Raw genomic sequence first — 18887 nt, 5'->3', positions numbered from 1 at the left:
CTTGGGGACAGTGTGCTGAGTGAAACGAGCCAGTCAGAACTGGACAAATACCGTGTGGTTCCACTTCCATGAGGTGCCTAGAAGAGTCAGATTCACAGAGGCAGACAGTACAATGGCGTGTGTAGGGCTGGGGAGGGGGAACGGAGAGGTGGTGTTTGATGGGAACGGGGTTTCCATTTTGCAAGATCAAGGCGTTCCGGAGATGGACTGTGCTGGCGGTTATGCAACAATGTGAATGCCATTGACCTGGACACTTACAAATGGCTAAGATGGTAAATTTCATGTTCTATGTATTTTACCACAGTTTAAAAAACTGAAAAAAAAAAGAAAGAAAACAATAGGATAAGGGAAGTCAAAGGTGGAAGTGGGAAGGAAGTTAGTTGGGAGACATATCAATAATACTCCTACTTTCTTTTCTTTCTTTTTAATCCTCACCCGAGGACATGCTTATTGCTTTTTTAGAGAGGGGAGAAGGGAGAGAGAGAGAGGGAGCTAAGCATCGATGTGGGGGAGAAACAGTGATCAGTTGCCGCTCGCACGTGCTCTGACCGGGGGCCAGGGGACCAAACCTGTAACCTAGGCATGTGCCCCGGCCTTTCAGTTTACGGGATGATGCTCCAGCCCACTGAGCTGCACCGGCCAGGGTGTGTTTCTTTCTTCTCAGCGCGTCTTGGTGGGAGATCTCAGTAGTTCTTCTGTCTCCCCACCCCGCAGCGGGAAGTAGGGTCAGGAGGTAGACATTGTAGGTGATCTAACCTTGGGGTTGAGAGAACATGGGTGGGAGATGGGGGGACCCCCAGGATCAGAGCTGTTCTCTTATCAGCCAGAAACCACACTGCACCTGGCTCAGGAGGATGCTAATGAAAAGAGCCTCGTTTCAAATGTGGGAGCCCGGGGGCAGCGAGATGCCATCTTATCTGCCGTAACTGGTACACACGCTGGGTGTGCAGCTACCTGCTGCTCCTTTTCATCGCTGACCTCGAGACCGGATAACACTCTGTGAAGTCCTTGGATTTTGGTTTGCGATGTTAGTGGGAATTAAATATATTTAATGTTTTTATGAACTCGAGGCGGCCTCATTCGATCTGTGGCATCTCATTAGTCTCTCAATCCTGTGGACTCAACAAGCCAGGATTTCCACTCTTTTTCTGCACGCTAACTTCTCATGTTTGGGGACAACCCAGCTGAAGATTGTTAGTGTTTCTTTTGTGGTCTGTGACATGCGTGACCTGCGTAGCTCGTATCTGGGGTGCGTGGCGTTTGCTGCCCCGTGTTCTGGCTCTTCCACTTTGAGTAAATCGTTTGTATTTTTTTGCTGGGTTCTTCTAAGACAAACTGTGGGCTCACCCCTGTAGTTATTTAATGCTCGGGAGGGAATGCTTTTCTTTATGCCAACTAATCAGAAATAGAAAGCTGGCGTGCTTTTTCCAATTCCGCAAACCTCCCCAAGTCTGCCAGCCGCAGAAGGGGGACGGCACGGGTTCTGTGCATGAGGAGGACTCGCCTTTCAACGACTCGTCAGCAGAGCCGTCTGCCGCCGGCAGGGCTAATTTACAAAATCTGGTCTCTCCTTTCTCTGCAGAAAGAAATCGCAGCCCTCCAAGCCCGGATGTCTGTGCTGGAAGCGAAAGATCAACAGCTGAGAAGGGAGATAGACTTGCAGGAGCAGCTTCTCCGGTGGCAGGGCTGTGACCTGAGTCCCCTGATGGGCCGGCTGTCCCCCAGCGAGCTGCAGGAGGTCCGAGAGGCTGTGCAGGACACCCTGGCCTTAGCCAACCAGATCCCCCTCCCTGCAGGACCCCCCGAAAGCATAAGGAGGTACTGGTGATTTCCTAACTGGTGTTGAATGGCTCACCTCCTTGACCTGTTGTTTATGGAGTTGATTTTGTCTGCTGTCCCGCGTATAAAATATTTCCCAAGCAGAGCTGCATTTTTTTCCCCAGGGGAATCACTATCAGTATTTTGAGCAGGGAAGGTCTCCACTGTGTGGGGCAGTCCTGAGCATGCGCGATGTTTTGCATCCTGGCCACCCAGCCCACCGAATGCCAGTGTCCCTCTGCATTGTGTTAAATACGTGTCCCATTTCCAAACACCTCTTTCTCAGAGCTCAGTTGGGTAGAGATTCTGATGCCAACCTTTGCTGAGGATGGTCATCTGCAGCGAGGTGAACTGGGCCTCTTGTCAAGGGGCTGTCCATCAGGAGGAGGAGATCCGGCAATGACAGTGTTTTCAGCTGGAAGAAAGCTTGGTTATTAATGAGAGCTGGCATCTGTTGGGGGCTTACTGTGTGCCAGGCGTGGCACTAAGCTCCACTGTATGCATTGCTTCTCTCGCGATGTCCATGTTACAGAGGAAGGAAAGGGAATTCACGAAGGTCAATACTTTGCCCAAAGTCCCAGTGAATAAGAGGCAAAACTGACACTTAAACTCCCGTGCGCTAATTCAGAGTCTTGTTTCTTGTCCACGTAACCTGGAATGAGCATTGTCCGTGTGTCCCGGGTGGTGGGCCGTCTACAAGATTCCATACCTTCCTACCTCTCCCCATTCAGGAGATCGTAATCTTGTTTTGGGGAAAGACAGGACTTGCGCTGACACTCGTCAGCCAACAGGTGAGCCGTTCCAGCATGCACATGCGGCTGGGCAGCAAGGGCCGGAAGGGCTGTGCCGCAGAGCGTTGGGTGGGAGGGCGGTGTTCTGCTCAGTTATCCCACTGAAGAACGTACTTGGTCAGATTCACAGATCAGGTTCCGGTTGAGAATGTGGACTCTGGGCTGGAATCCTCATTCAACCACGTCCTAGCTGGGCACCACTTAATATTTGGGCTACGGGATGAGGATAATACCACCTACCTTGCAGGGCTGTTACCTGGATGAACCAAGTTAATACGAAGAAACATGTTATAACAGGTGGTAGCGAGCACTTGGCTGTGCGTACTGCTGTTGTTTTTACTACGGGGATTTCAGTGTCTCGAAGGCTTTCAACTGTCTGTCCCGATGTGTCTCGGACTACTTAGTGGGTGACTGTCCCCTCCAACACATGCATCACGTCCTCTGTGGCCCATAATTGCAAGGCACAGATGCTGTCCTGTGAGTGGCTGAGGACTCCCGCCCAGTCCCCTGCCAGCCCCAGGGCTTCCCTGCCGAAGTCCAGCTCCACGGCTGCTGCCCACGGAGGCCGGGAGGAGCTCTGGGCTGTTGCCAGATTTCAGCCGATGGAAACAGACCATTGACCTTGGCTTGTACGGCCCATCTTTGAACATGTCCTTGCACTATGTGCCTGGCCTCTGGGGATCTTTCCTTTTCCTGCTTCCTTATCCCCCTGTGGAAGTCATTCCTTACACACACACACATACACACATGCATGCTTATATAACATGTATACTGCAAATGATATATGGTATGTAGTTGCATGTAACATATGCACTACAGTATACATGATATATAATGCACATGTATGATGAAGCATGTGTAAAATTATAAATGCGAATATTTTTATGTGAGGCTTAAAGAGCCTTTTTGGTCCCACCACCCAGCTGCACCCCATTTCATCTCTCCGTTTGCTCCTCGCAGCACAGAGGTTTGTTAGCCTCCCCCGCCCATCTCTCCCACAAGCTCTCCCAGGGAGGAAGTTAAGGCTGCCTAACTTAGAGCCCTCGGCAGCATTTCACAAAGCCTCTCAGTTTTGAGCTGAATCCCTGGGAGATTCCCGCAGGTGTGCCCTGTGCCTGTGCAGAGGGTACAGGTGGCAGAGCCAGGGCTTTCTCACGCACGGCATCCTGAGCAGCCAGGTGGGGTGCAGGGGGGGAAGTCCCTCCATGCCCTGGGGCGGTGTGGGGTGGGTGGTGCAGGTTCCGATGGGCCAGCTTGCTTTCTTCCACGTAGGACGGTGAGACGCGGTGCTGGTTTCTGCCGCTGTTTGTTACCAATGGGAAAACCCACCATCGTTATGTGGGTTTTCCGTGTAAAAAAGGACACACACCTTTTCCAAGCTGGTCGACTATGGACTCTGAGAAATGGAGCGTTTGAAAGCAGATGCCCTGGACTCTGTGAGATTGTCCGTGTTTTTAACTAATTGTATGCAATCCCATTAGCTTAGTGTTTGCCATGAGGAATTGGATAGCTTCTCGAAAATGCTGACCTGGGACATGTGTCCATAGGTGCCCGGTGCAGAACGCACCTTCTGTGCATCAGTAGCTGTCTTTTTTAAAAAAAATGAGAATAGTGTCTTCGACCAGATGGAGAGATGCAGACAATTGCAAAACAGGAAAATCTTGAAGTCTTATGAAGACGGGCTGCCAGGACTAGTGTTGTGACAAAAGTCTGGAGAACGGACCACACAGCATCATAACTATTCTTACCATGCTCCACACAGATTCCTGCTGGAGGCCGGCTGTGACCTCAGGGTGCTGTCTGGGGAGAAGGCGCTTCTGACTCTGCTCGTTCAGTAACGTGCAAGGTTGCCTGCTGTCCCCTGAGAGGACACAGCCAACGGGCCTCCTGGGGATGCCCGGCAGGCGCCTGGTTCGAGCCAGAGGGTCCGCTGGGGTTCCACCGGCGGGGTGTGGGTGGAGGGGACTGTGAAGGAGTGTGGCCTGGTCCCAGAGGAACTGCAGGTTCTGTTCATGAAATGAAGGTCGGAACTAGATGGTGCTCCAGGTCCCTTCTGGATCTGGGATAGTTTGCATTTTCAGGTTTTGTGGAAGAGGTTAAAATAAAACTGCTTAAAAAATAATAACAGTCATGCTGTTCCTAATAGCCCCCAAATCGGTTCCCCCGCAGAGCTCCTTGGGCCAGCTCTGACCCTCCAGGGGCCTGGGGCCCAGGTTCTTCCTTTTCTGAACGTGTTGTTGCTGATGACTGGCGTGCCGCCAGCGCTCGGACCAGGACCAGGACCGGACCTGGCGCCGCAGCCGCTGAGCCTGGTTTGGATCTGGACTCCCTCCTGCATCCCCCATTCCCTTCGGAAAATCGTCATCACAGGCAAAGAGAAAAGCTGACCAAACCACAACTTGGAAAAGGAAGGAAAGGGCTGGAAAAGAGGGGAGGAATTTGAAGCTCCCTCCTGTTTTGGGGGACAGATGCCACTCACCTCGAGACAGCAGGACCCCGACTTCTGTTTTTTTGTTGAGAGTAAGAAATTCAAGTGAGGAATCTCATCTTACGTGCAGATGAAAAAAAAAAAAGACTTTATCTTTGTCCTGGAGTAAATTTACTATGATTTAAAACAAAACAGAACAAATGAGGGTGAAAGGGGGGGGGGCTATGTATTTTTAAATAATGTATTTTAATATTTTATGAATTCGCTGTGCTTTGTTTTCTTCAGTGAGTTTACAACCTGGGTCTATTTTTATTATTTAGGTAGTGATTCTTGAGAGCCTTGTAGTTTGTAGACTCACCCTCTCCTCTGCCGTAACGTAGGTACCAGAGTAGTTGTTCTCAGCCAGAGCCCCGAGGATTCCAGAAATGGCGATGATAGTCCTCACACGGGTGTAGCTGGTTCGAATACCACGGCCGCAGGTCAGCTCTCGGCGTACTCGAGGGCACGTGGCCGAGTTTAGAAGTTTTCCTTCTGGACCATTTCCATTTTTATTTTCCATTATTGTCACCTTGAGAAGTGTTCTCTATTTAATTTCCTTGCAATTTGGGTGTCTTCTGCAACCCTCTCTTCCCTCTCATCAAAGGTTCTGATTCTGACGTATCCCAAGACGTTTACTGTTTGTAGATTGTGTTTGTGTTCTTACCTTTTTTAAAAAAGGTTTTATTTATTTATTTTTAGAGAGGGAAGGGAGGGAGAAAGAGAGAGAGAGAGAAACATCATGTGTGGTTGCTGGGGGCCATGACCTGCAACCCAGGTATGTGGCCTGACTGGGAATCGAATCTGCGACACTTTGGTTCACAGCCTGTGCTCAATACACTGAGCTACGCCAGCCAGGGCTTGTGTTCTTACTTTTAACTTCTCCGACGTTCATTTAACACACCGTTCATTTAACATGCCAGACAGAACAGCTCCTCACACCGTGAGCTCAGGGTGAAAGCGGCTCCGGCAGGAGGTGGATCAGCTTTGCTCTCCGGGCCTTTTCCCAGGGACGCAAGGCATAGCCCCAGGGTGGAAGTGGCCACCCGTCGCTTACTGGGGATTTAGCTGGACGGAGCGGAGCATTCTTTTCCAAGCTGCTGAGGGGTGAGTCATCTCGCCTGGGCTGATTCCTAGGCTGCTGGGCGACCCAGCCAGAACCTCAGGCTGCTTTTAGGTCTTTGCGGTGGGCCCTGTGCCAGTTTCATGGGGGCTGTTCTGGAGAACGTGTTCACGCGGGCTGCCACCCTCCTTACCACCTCGCACTTCCTTCTTGGCAAATTTCCTCAGCTTCCTCTTTGAGTCCTAGTGATACTGGTGTTTGAACTCCTCGTTCAGTTACTTGTTTAGAAACCTGGATTTTTTCCCTGCTGTTCGTTCATCTTCTTCATCAGTGGCCTATTTTTGCAACCTTGATCCAAACAGAGTGTGTAGATCTTTACCCATGGAAACGTGTTGGGAGAGGAAATGGATGACATCCCCCGGTTTCGGGAATCCGACTGATCTGTCGCTCCGTCAGCAGGTTTGGGGAGCGCCCGAGGGCGACTGAGGTGGGAGCGGCTGTGGCGTGCTTTTGCTGCGCGCTGCCGGTTCGTAGCCAGATGGCAGGTAATTAAAGATGATTCAGAAAAGCATAATTAACCCAAAGTGGGAAGCCAAATCTTTTGGACAAACTTCATAGTTATAGAAAGCACACATGTGTAGAAATTTAGGGGAGACCGTATACATTTAAAAAATTAGTATTAGCCCTGGCTGGTGTAGCTCAGTGGATTGAGCGTGGGCTGTGAACCAAAGTGTCGCAGGTTCAATTCCCAGTCAGGGCACATGCCTGGGTTGCAGGCCACAGCCCCCCAGCAACAGCACATTGATGTTTCTCTCTCTCTTTCTCCCTCCCTTCCCTCTCTGAAAATAAATAAATAAATAAATCTTTAAAAAATTAGTATTAAGCGGAAATGCAGGGAGTTCAGGGTATTTCTTGAGAACACCCAGGGAGCAATGGGGCATGATTTACTACGTTGTTGGAACTAGGAACTCGTAAGTAGCCTGTGGATCCCTGAACAGAATAAACCCAGAGGTGGGAGCATAGCCCCCTTGGGTTATAGCATTTGCTGCTTTAAAGGCAACAAGAGTTTTGTGGGGAAAGACACTGGGGCCCGAGAACGGAAATCTTGTTTGAATGTGCAAGTACATTTGGTTATGGCAGTAGTTGAAAGCGTGGAGCCCACTTGGTTACCAGCCTTTGAGAAATAAGGGAGCAGGAATTGGTTTCTTACTGGATGCAGAGAGGCCTCCTTGGAGAACACGGGGCGGAGCGGAGGGAGAGGGAGGAGGTGTGATCTGAACTCAGGCCGCCCGTGTGTTTGACTCCCGCTCTCCTTTCGGCCTCGTGAGACAACGGAAACCTCTTGCAGGACGAGTGTCCGAGAGTCAGAGTGTTTCTGGCCCATGAGTCCTGGTTTCAGTCTGGAAAGACACTATGTGAGAGGCGGCGGGGACGGGGTGGCTGGGTGGGCCCTAGGAGTCCGGGCTGGGGCTGATGCCACGTTAGTGTGGCGAGAACAGAGCCGTGGTGTGTGATGGAGCCGGACTAGGTGCTGGCCGTGACCTGCACGTCGGGCAGAGTTTCCCGGTGGGGCGGGAACTAGCCATGGGGTGTCTGCGTGTGTGCGAGTGTGTGCACACGTGTGCTCCGACTATCAGCAAACTTGGGAGGTTCTGCAGATCCCGAGACTTCAGTATCACGGCTCTCTTTCTCTGCCCAGGATCCTCACAGTGGCCCCTCGGCCCCGGGAAGCCTTTTTGTCCTCTCCCCTTCTCACTCTCATTTTTAGGAATACTAACAGGAATTACATGGATGCATTTTATTAAAAAGAGTCTGTGTCCCGACCAGTGGGGCTCAGTGAGTTGGGCATCGTCCTGCCAATGGAAAGGTCGCCGGTTCGATTCCTGCTGGGGTACGTGCCTGGGGTGCAGGCTCAGTCCCTGGTCCCGGCTGGTGCGAGAGGCCACCGATCAATGCTTCTCTCTCACACCGATGTTCCTCTTCCTCTCTCTCTCCCTCCCTTCCCTTCTCGTCAGAACCAATGAAAGAAAATAAATAAGTAAAAAGAGTTTGTGGTCTTATAAAATATGACAGGTTGGGCTCAGTTTGCTGAGCTGGGCGGAGGAGCTGGGCTGGGCCGCTCGGGCTGCAGAGTGAGGAGTGTCACATCCTAGTTACAGTCAGACCCACATCCCCGAAACGCAGAGCAGGACCCGGCGGGGATTTGCATCAGTAATGGGATCCAACCCAGAGGAAAGATCAAAGGCTGAAAGTCTCAGTGGTTCTCTGGCCCATTTGCTTTGGTTCTTTGATTTCATCTTCTTTGATTGGGCCAGAGGAAGATGTCAAATACATTTCCTTTACCCTAGTTATCACTTTTTGTGCTTTGGATTACTCTAGAATATTTTCTCACTCTCACAAATGTACCGTTATTGGTACGAATGAGTTACTAAATCATTATACTTTGTTCTCTCGAAAATCCCCAAAAGATGAGCTAGCTGTGTGACGAACAGGTACATGTGTGTGTGCCTGTCATGCTGTCGTGCTCCCGCCCCACCACTGGACAGGACAGATGGCCTGTGCTGGGCCAAGGTGGCGAGGATGACCGGTGGAGGTGCCGGAGCTCCGCCTGTCCCAAGAGTAGGTGTCCTAGCTTTCCAGCCCGATGGCTTTCACCGCCTGGTGCAACGGTTCACTCCTGACGAGTACACGTGCCCTGCTGTGCCTGTACACGTGACCATCTGAAGCCTGGAGGAATTCCCGGCATTTTTGTTGTCTCTGCCCCGTGTATGTCCCGCTGGTGACATGTGACATTATCGGCTGTGAGGAGAGAGAAGGGTCCAAGGAAGGAAAAAGGCCAAGGAGATAAAATCTCGCATTTCCTAAAGCTGTCTTTACTGTCATTCTCTGAACCACTAGCCCCGGACAGAGGGTAAGAGGCGTGAGCAGTAATTGGCGACATTGTTAATGTCAATGTATCCTTGTGTTTCCCCTTTTAATTCAAGACCCAAGTGGCGCCTCTGCGAGGGTAGCTGTCGTTTTGCCCTTTATGTCATTTCTACTTTGCTTCAGGAATGGTCTCTCATTCTTAAACTTACTTTTACTAAACAAGACATAGGATGGCATTGGGGTAGAGGGAGGGCAAGGAGAAGGCTATTTGGAGGCAACGTTGATATTTTTGTATTTTCCATAGTTGTTTTTTTTTTTCCTTAAACGGGACTCTAGCATAAGGCCACACACACACAGGCCGGAAGCAGCTGCCAGCAGATGGTGGACTCTCTGCACAGCTTGGTTCTGAGGACAGAGAAATTCACATTGCTGAGTAAAAATGACAGTGATCGGCCTACGTTTCTGCCTCAGCCACTGATGTCACCTGGCACTTTCTAGAACCTGTGTGTTGTTTAGGTTCTCTGCATCTCTACAGACACATTACTATCAGTAAAAGAGTCTTGGATGTAGGACTGGAAGGTTCTTAGAAGTAAGCTGGTCCACCTTGCTCCCTGTGTGGGGGAGGAAACCGGGCTGCTGCAGAAAGTGACTCGTTCGAAGTCTAACCGAAAGTGAGTGGCGTGGCAGTGGCCTTCGCCGAGGGTCATTACCACTCTTGTTCGGCAGAGGCTGTTGGATCTGCAGAGGCGTGCTTGTCCGTGGAGTGGGTGCGTGGCTGGCGTCCTGGCGTGAATCTGATGTGAAGGGTGGTGGTGGCTGGAGGAGTGGCGGCAAGAGGAAGAGAAACAAGCAGCAGGAGGACACACAGGGGGAGGGGGGTTTCTCTAAGGCCTGGACACAACGTGCCCCACCCAGGCCTGATTACATGTGTGGCCTGGAGGACCAGCTGAACCACGCACCTTGTCTTCCCATCCTGGACCTGTCCTGCACCTGCTGGGTTTTACACGTGGACACCTGGCTTGTGCATCTAAGAAATATCTGCACCTTCCAAACAGCTACCACCAGGGCACTGCTTGGACCTGGAGGTCTGCTCACTGCAGTGCGGCCCACCCTCGGAGGGCTGGCTGGAGACAAGGCCCTGGCAGGAGGCAGGCTCCCAGCTGTTTGGGAGGCACTCCTGTCTCGGCTTGGCCGCCTGCACCCACTCTGGGTGGGAAAGTGTCTTTGGCCCCATAGATGCGTCACCCGAGAGTAAGGAGGGCCGGGTGCGCAGGGGCAGGGCCGGGCCTCTAATGCCGGGATTGATGGCGGCATTGGGAGTATGACTCAGAGAGGGTGCGGACTCACGCTTGTCATGAGGCTCTTGGGTTGTGCCTTCCGCAGTGACAGCTTCTGGAGAAACGGGGAGCAGGCAGCGGTGAGCTGCTGTTTGACGGGGCACGGGGTTCTCCAACCCAATGGACACCCCGTGGCAGCGTGGTGTTTCTGAGTAAGGCTAGCAAGACGCTCTGAGTGCAGTCACCGGTCCTGAGCTCTCCAAGGTGGCCCTCTGGCTCTGGCCATCCTGGAGGGGGGTCCTTCCAATAGCCTTGCTTTAGCTTGATATTTCTACAAAGCCATCATGTCCGCATAAGGTCCCGTTCTGAGGCCACCAACGTAGAGAAAAGAGCTGGAGGGGACCCAGCAGCAGCCCAGGCCCACCTGTCACCCATGTGCTGTCTCTGTAGCCCCTTCTCGTCACCTGTCTCAACCTGCCCAAGGCTTCGTTTGTCCAGGGTGAATTTTGTTCATGTGATTTTAACATCAGGTGGTGAGTGAAGAATAATGCACATTTATAAGTGAAGGTATTTATTGTAGTGAATATTTTACATAGCTCTAAAACAAAATTCTAAAACTCGGTCTGGACACCGACAGCGCATGCTACGTAAGGACACAGCTTCTCGGCGGGGCGGGCTGGTTTCGTGTTCGGAGACCAGACCACCAGACTGCTTGCCTGGTGGCCACCGACCCATTCACCCGCCCGGTAACCTGGGGAAGGGGCTCAGACCCCTCTTCGACAGAGTTTTCTTGTCTCAGACTCTGGAAATTCATAGGTAGGAGAATTTAAAATGCTCATCTGTGTAAGGAACACAGAAACACGCCTGGGACACACTCAGTACATGTTTGACACTGTTACTCCCAGGGAGGCTGCTTTGAATGAAGATACTCGTTTGAGTAATCAGGCCTGGTGTGTGTGTTAAAACATTATCTGCTCATTTGTGGAGACAATTTGTGTGTTTCTAGGGCATGCTGTAATTTGATCTGGGGTGACAGTTCTTACTTGTCGTAACAGTCACGAAAACTTAAAAGTAACACAGGATTAGTCTTAATCATTGAAACACATGCAACTCTTTTTTTTTGTGAACATTCCACTCATCCAATTTGGTGGTTTTCGAGCTGTGTCTCTGCTCCTGGAGTTCTGTGCAGTGGCCACGATGTGTTGGGGGCAACACGGAGGGTTGGGGGTCCCTGTGACATCGTTTTGCCCTAGGCCAGACACCCCACCTCACCCAGAGCAGATCCCCTGTTACCTACTGTACACAGTGCAGTTCTGGGTAAGATTCTGTTTAAAAGAGCTCCACTACTAACAGCAGCTTGAAAGCCACCAGCGTGGTGTGTAAATCATCCTTAGTGCTCCCCACCCCCCACCCCTGCTCCCATTCGGAGTCTGCCCCGGGGACGCGACTGTGCTAATATCAGCCCGAGCAAAACATAATGAGGCAGGTAAATCTGCGGCAACAAGTAATAGGGCATAAATTAAATCAATTAGATATAAATCAGATCAAATAGAAAACAACGCATTCAATTATCTGCATCGCTGCCTCGCCGCTGCAACGTGGGTCTCGGAGAGCAGACCGGGTTTCCTTCTGGGGAAGGGCCTCCGCGGGGGAGCCGAGGGGCCTGTGGGTCGTGTGGGCCCCGGAAGGCGGTGCTTGGCCCGCTGAGTGTTGGGTAAAGATGCTGCCACGCCGGTCAGCTAAGTTTCCAGGGTCAGTGAGTGGACCCACTGCCCATCCATCTTAATTGTCCGTGTGTGGCTGGGAGCGACTATTTATGAGAGACTATGAGATGCTCATACGGAATCAATTTCATGGTGAGCCGTTCGCTGAGGTTACAGGTTGGACGGATTCCCATGGGCCCAGCGAGGCTTTCGGTCTGGAGGACAGATGGCAGCGATGGCCCGGTGCGGCACCGGTGCAGGCCTGTCCCGGGCACCGCTGCCCTCCCCTCCCCAGCGTCTCCGGGGGCGCAGTCTTCGGCCACTGCCCCTGTGTGCAGCCCCTCAGACTCACCTCCCTCCAGAAGACCCAGTCTCCATCCACTGTGTGTCTGGAATCCCATTGTCCAGGTGGGATTCCACGTGCTGTTTCCCACTGTCCACTGGGTTCCTGTCCCATCGTGACTCCTGGCTTCAGGAAACTCTGTTGCCGCATGCTCTGCTGTTCCTCCCTTCGCCCCTCCTGCACTGGCTGACCTCAGCCCGACAGGGACACCTCCCTCTGCAGATTGCAGGTCTGCAGCAGCGGGATGGCGGTGGTTAGAGTGGACCCATACCAGTTCTGGGGGATTTGCGATTGAAACGAGGTTGCTTGTGCTCAGAAATCACAGACTGGCGGAGGAGGTGATATTCAAAGCCAGTTCTTAGCGTTGATGAAGAGCAATATGTTCTCTGCAATCCTGCCCTGTAGGCTGACTCCCCTGTCCCCATACTTACCCCAGAAGACCTGCCCTCTCCTTGGTCCATTTGACCAAGGGGCCACCACTCTTCTAGCACCTGTAACTTCTTTTCCAGTTTGAGCTCCCGTTTGGCAGCTGTGGAGGGCAAGAACCGTGTCTTTGTGCTCATGCTCCTAACTTACTAGGTGACCAATAGAAATCGGAGGAGTTGGTGAGCTTGTGGATGGACGGATGAATGACCGCCCCAGGTCAGATGCTCTCACTGCTCTGTGGCACCAGGCAGACGGAGGCCCACTCCGCCCTCCCCTCCCGGACCTCCTCTGCTCTCTGCAGGCGCTGGGACCTCACATCCGGTTTCAGCAGGAGGTGTTTGCTGGCTTGTCCCATCGGTGCTTCCCCCTCCAAACCATGTCTCAGTGCCACCCACTTAATTTTCCAGAAAAACCCATTTCTACCTTGTTGCTCTCCTGCTCCAAGGTGGAATGATTTCCCATTCACCATGGGATAAAGCTTGGAAATCCTTCGCTGGCCTTCAGGGCTGACTATGGGCTGTCCTTGGTGTTCTGTTAAAAGTGATTTCAGTGGTAAATATTCCAAACACAATGGACAATACAACGCAATCTCACTTACCTCCCCCCACTGTCCCGAGGTTTAACAACCATTAGCTTTTCCCCATTTATGTTTTCAAGTAAGTAAACATTGCAGATGCAGAAGGACCCCTACTCCTGCCCTTCCCGCCCCCTCTCCATGAGAAGTCGTCACCCCCCATTTCCTGTCATCTCTTGCTATTGACTGGGAGCCATTTGATCCAGCTGCATTCGTCACCTTCTGGAAGTTTCATTCTTCCTCCTCCTTCCTTTGAGGCCCAGTGCTTTCCACCTCTTCCAGTAGCTTTCCCACCAGCCCCACAGTGTCTAAATCTCTGCACAAGTTACGGCCTCCATCACCCACCCAGGGACAATAGTCTGCCTGCGACAGTTGTTACGTAGCAGTTGGAGCCTAGCCCTGGGTGGGTGTCTGTTTCCCTAAGAGTGATGTTTGCATCTTGCCTTACATTCTACCTGATGGTCCGCGTGCACTCTTCTCCGTTAGGTAACACTGTCGAGAGGTAACACATCTGAGTGTTAGGTAACACATCTGAGTCCATTTCATATGCTCATTCATCCTGCAGATACTGACTGAGCGCCTCCTTCTGGGCCCCAGGAGCTGCTTTAAGCCCTGAGGATGCAGGAATGAATGCAACACACAGTTGCTGCGTTTGCGGAGCTTACATTCCAAGGGGCGGGTGGGGGGGAGAAGTTACACGAATAAGTGAATATGTCAAAGTGACTAGTGCTAAGGGGAGGAAGAGGCAGGGGAAACCTGAAGAGGGGGGACCTCCGTTTTAGGTGTCCTTTACACATAAACACTCGTGCCCCTGGTGTGCTCCACTGTGCAAGTTGCATAGGAGGCGCTCTGCACACGTGTGTGGGTGGCACAGTGTCTCTGCCCCGAGAGATCAAGTTGATTGCTTGCCTGCCAGACGCCACCCTGTGTAGACCACCATTTTTGGAAGGTGGTTACAGGAAGGTCGACTCGAGTCCTCTGTCGCCAGGAGCACTTCCGGGTCGTTCCTTCACCCTATCTGTAGGGTGGACGCGATAACAGGCTTTGATGCTAGCCCAGGTGGAGCCCAGACAGGGGGACGGTCTGCTTCCCGGCAGCACATCAACTCCACGGTCATGTGGAGCCCGTGCATGGCATCGTCTTTCCTGCTGTTCTTCAGCCACTGGACTGGGGCCAGTCCAGTTCCCCAGGGTTCATCTGTGGGGGCGGGATTGAACTGTGATGCCAAGAAGACCGATGTCCTCTTTCTAATTCTTCCAGCCTCCAGGACAGGATAAAACCGCTCACTCTGTCCCTTAAAGAGATTACTGCGAAGGTAAGTGTGCCCGTTTTCTAAAGAAATCTCTGACGTTGTCTTTCGACTTCATTTCTTGTGTGGCTCAGAGAACGTGTGGGCTCTGGCAGGATTGCAGACTTGGCAGAACCATTCATGCTGCAGTCAAGCGCCGGGCCAGAGGGCCAGGGTCCGGGCGGCTCCTGCGGGCAGGGCCTGGCTCGCGGTCCTGCCAGAATGGACGGCGTGGCCTTAGCTTCAGAGGGAGCGGTCAGTAAGGGGGCGGGACACTGACCGCTGCTGTGCACGGTCAAGCAAATGCCTTTGCTCAGCAAGCCTTTCGGGGTGGGGTTGTCGTGGGAAGTCAGTGCTTCTTCTTCCTGGAGGGCGGGTTCAGGCCCCTCACATCCGGAAACGGGGTAGCAGGTGTTGTTTTATAAAAGTTTCCAGATTCAGTTCAGGGTCGTTTTGCCTGTTTCCCCTGCCGTTCACACTCCACATCAGGCTCGCTCTGTGTAGGAAGAGAGCAGGTCTTCACCATGCCCTGAGAAAGCACAGGCAACCCACTCGCACAGCTGTGTCCTGGTTGGCTGGGACGACTGCGGTTTACAGAGCAGAGCCCTTCCCTGCAGAGACGGGCGCGCCCGGCCGAGTGAGCGACAGACCAAGAAGGAGGAGCAGTTACTCTCTGGAGCTGTCCCTGAACGTGGGGCAGAGGGCTCATGTGAATCACGGACTATTTGCATTGGGCCTGGGAGCCAGAGATGGTTACACGATGGTCGCAAGGTGAAAAGAACAGGTTTCGGAGCAGAGAGTGAAGCCGACGAGAGTCCTCTGGCCTGGAAGGAAATCTCCCTTGCTCTCCGCGCCCCGGGAATGAGACCAGGAGGGCCTGCCAGGGGTCTCGCGGGGCACACAGCTAAGCCGAGATTGGGGCTGAGCTGCAAAAGTCTCCACGGTTACTTTGGCCCTTCTCCCAGTTTCTTCGTCTGATTCATTTCTGATGAAAATCATAACTGATTTTGCCAAAAATCACATCACACTACAGCAGCTTGATGAGCTACTATGTGGAAAGGAGAGTCTCCTGTTAGGGTTCAGTCTCATCCACACAAGGGCGCTGGGCCCAGGGACCCGGATGCTGGAGAGAAGGTCCCATGAATGTCGACCCAGAGGAGGGCTGGAGGGGCCCGCCTGAGTCCCTAGGCAGAACCCGGGTAAAAGGGCTTTCCTCCCAGCCTCCCCCCTGAGTGGGGCGGAGCCCTCTCCGCCCCCAAGGGGGCCAGCCTGATGGACAGCAGGGACCAGGGAACCCAGCTGGCTTTACCGCCTTTGTCATGGGAAGCAGGAGTGGAGGCATTAGAAAGCAGACCTGAACTTCCGTCTACACAGTCACGGCGAGGTCACCCTCCAGGATCCAGGCCCTGCCAGCGTCTGCCACCGTGACCTCCGACCTCCGAGGAGCCCAGGGAGGTGGGGATGGGCGGGTGGCAGAAGCACCCCCTCCCCTGTGTCTCCAGCTGTGAACACGGCCGTACCAGTGTGCTCTGCTTTCTGCGTGGAAGTGCAACTCGGGAGGGCTCTCGGGTGTGAGTTTGTTGTCGCTGGGTGCCATGTGCACGCGTCTGGGTTGCTGTAGTGAGTGTGCAGGTGTCACCATAGGTAACACAGGTGGTGTTTGTACGCGTGTTACAAACACAACTGAAAACAGTGTGTTTCAGTTGACTCATCCTGCGCACGCACGCATGCATTCTCGCAGGATCTGGGACGTGGGGATGACCTCCCTCTCCCGTTAGAGCTGCTGGGTTTGCCCCAGCGCCAGAAGTGGCTGGCTCTGTGGGCACGCCTTCCCTAATACACCTGTAAAACCTCTAATTCCCTTGCTTTTCCATGTGATCAAGGAACTCACGTCTCACATTAAAATGTAAATGTAAGAGCTCCATTGATAATGAGTTCCTGAGGGTCCGATTTTATTTGGAAGTAAGAAGGAGATGCACATTTCCTGGGGGGTGCGTGTGTGTGTGTGTGTATGCAGGTAAGTGTGTACGCAGGCAAATACATGTGTGGTGAGGGGCATCATTAGTCTGCAGAGAACTGAGACAAAACTAGACCCGGTCACACAAAATAACTTTTCTTCTGCTTCGGACTGGACCTGGTGACCTGGAGGTGGAAGTCACGGCTGGGCAGCGTTTTCTTGGCTCCATGGATGAACATCAGAGAGCTGACGATCTTTCGATTCCTCCCTCAGAGGGGGTAGACCCTTCCCGCCACTCACTGCGCTTCTTCTACCCCGTGGGTTCCCCAAACCAAAGGCGATTAGGGGGTAAACGAGATGGAAGGAATAGCTGGAAGTGGATGGGGTATCTGGAGAGTGGTAGCTATTACCTTATACCCAACAGTGCCGGGAAGAATGTACTTTGCCATTGTGAAAGGCTCAGAGAACTTGCTTCTTGTTAACCTCGAAAGCCCAAAGGATAGGCATGCTGCCCAAAGGGGAAACTGGCCCAGTTGTGATGAGCGGATACTGTTCACTAAAGTCAGAAATTACAGACGTTCCCTGGCTGCGACAGAGGGGTGATGGCCCTTGTTACGGAGTCAACAGAAATGTCCTCGGCCTTCGATGGCTTTGTTAGATGCAGGGGAGGGGTGTGTCCGTCACCAGGTGTGGAGGCGGGCCTGAGACTCCACTCTGGGGGGACGGTGGCCAGAGCATCGTCCGTCTTACTGCCAGTTCTGGCATCCCGACAGACCCTAGGGTCGCTGGCGGTCTGGACCCTCGGGGGCTTGGCTCTGCTGGTGCAGCTTCGTCGCCATGGCTACACACTGTGGCTGTCGTCTGGAGAGAGCGCTTCACAAAGAGGTGTGGGCACTCCCAGCTGCTGGCGGGACAAGACCCTGTCCCAGGCCTCGGGAGGAGCAGTGCAGCGTTTCAGGCTGGATGGCGAGCTCTGCTGGGAGTCTAAGAACAACTTCAATTCCAGTCTGCGATGAGTGAAACGCTTCAAGTTGATGGTATCCAGCGAGATCCAGGCTCTCCCGGGAAAATTAAATGTTGTATTTTCTCTGGGCTCTGTGAACCAAAATGGGTTGATTTCAGTCGTTGAATGGAATCTTGTATTTTCGGCAAGAAAAGAGGGGCGTGGCCAGGGAGCACCCGTTGTGGGTCGCCCTCGTACGTCCCGTAGTTATCACCCAACTGCGCTGTGTGCTTTTGTGGAACTGGAAGTTTTCCCAAGTAGCTCATTAATCTGAGTGTTGACACGAACTGGACACGAAGTTTTTGTCTGAAACAGAAAAGAAAAATTTGTGATGTTCTGGTTTCAAACAAAATAAAAGATAGCCTCAGGCATTTGGAGAAAAGAAACCGAGATTTACAATGTGTGCTGTGTTTGAGAAAGTGAAGAAAAATGTGCAAAGTGCTTGGAGCGTCCTGGAAAAATAAATGGTACCACCTGCACATCTCACTGAGATCTGCTGGTCTGATTTTTGAATCTGACTCACCAGCAAGTACCTGCCCTCCAAGTTCCTCTGGACAGCGTCTCCCAGGCCTCCGCTGGGCCCACCACGCTGCCCTTCGTCTCAAGGCTGCGCCCCTTGCTTGCTGCCTCCCATGTGCCAGACGCAGGACCGAGTCCCTGCGCACATGGAGCTTGTGCCCCAGCAGGGAGATGAGAACAATAACAAAGGAATAAGAACAAATAACATGTCAGCGGGGGAGGAAGCAATGGGAAAACATGAAGCAGAGTAAAGGCAGAAGGGAAGGGAGGGGGTGCATTTTTTTCCATCCTCACCTGAGGGTATATTTTTGTTAAAGTAATATCAGGGGGAGGAGGGGAAGGAGAGAAACATGGATGTGAGAGAGAAACATTGATCTGTCGCCTCCCGTACACACTCTGGGGATTCAACCTGCAACCTAGGCCTGTGCCCTGACCAGGAATCAAACCCGAGACCTTGTGGCGTGTGGGACGATGCTCCCACCAACTGAACTGCCCTGCCAGGGTGGGGTGTTGTTTTAAGTAGGTAATGAGCCAGGCCTCGCTTCCCAGGGGATGTGTGAGCAGAGCCCTGAGGGGTGTGAGTGTGGCAAGAGTATTGCAGAAGGAAGGAGTAAGTGCAAAGGCCCTGAGGAGGGTGGGCAGGGTGGTGACACTGTTGGTTTTGTGTGTGGGTGCCCTGGAAGGCATAGGACCTAATGCTTGGATATGCCCATGCTGGCTTTATTTTGTTCCTCCCTTCCCTCCCTCCCTCCCTCCTTGCATCGCTTGCTTTTTGAGAACTCGCTTCCAATTA

General features: G+C 52.6%; 1 protein-coding gene across 1 annotated transcript in view; it reads left to right on the top strand.

The window, feature by feature from the left end:
• DISC1 (DISC1 scaffold protein) overlaps window positions 1-18887 on the top strand; it is a 261128-nt gene that overhangs the window by 88905 nt on the left and 153336 nt on the right. Inside the window, exons 6-7 of the mRNA XM_036016158.1 lie at window positions 1583-1818; window positions 14588-14642. Of these exons, the coding sequence (XP_035872051.1) occupies window positions 1583-1818; window positions 14588-14642 (291 nt within the window). The remainder of the gene's footprint in view (window positions 1-1582; window positions 1819-14587; window positions 14643-18887) is intronic.

Source organism: Phyllostomus discolor, chromosome 15 (assembly GCF_004126475.2).
Source record: "Phyllostomus discolor isolate MPI-MPIP mPhyDis1 chromosome 15, mPhyDis1.pri.v3, whole genome shotgun sequence".
Taxonomy (NCBI): Eukaryota; Metazoa; Chordata; class Mammalia; order Chiroptera; family Phyllostomidae; genus Phyllostomus; species Phyllostomus discolor.
The sequence above is the reverse complement of the archived record's forward strand: the minus strand, read 5'-3'. Positions and strand labels throughout refer to the sequence as shown.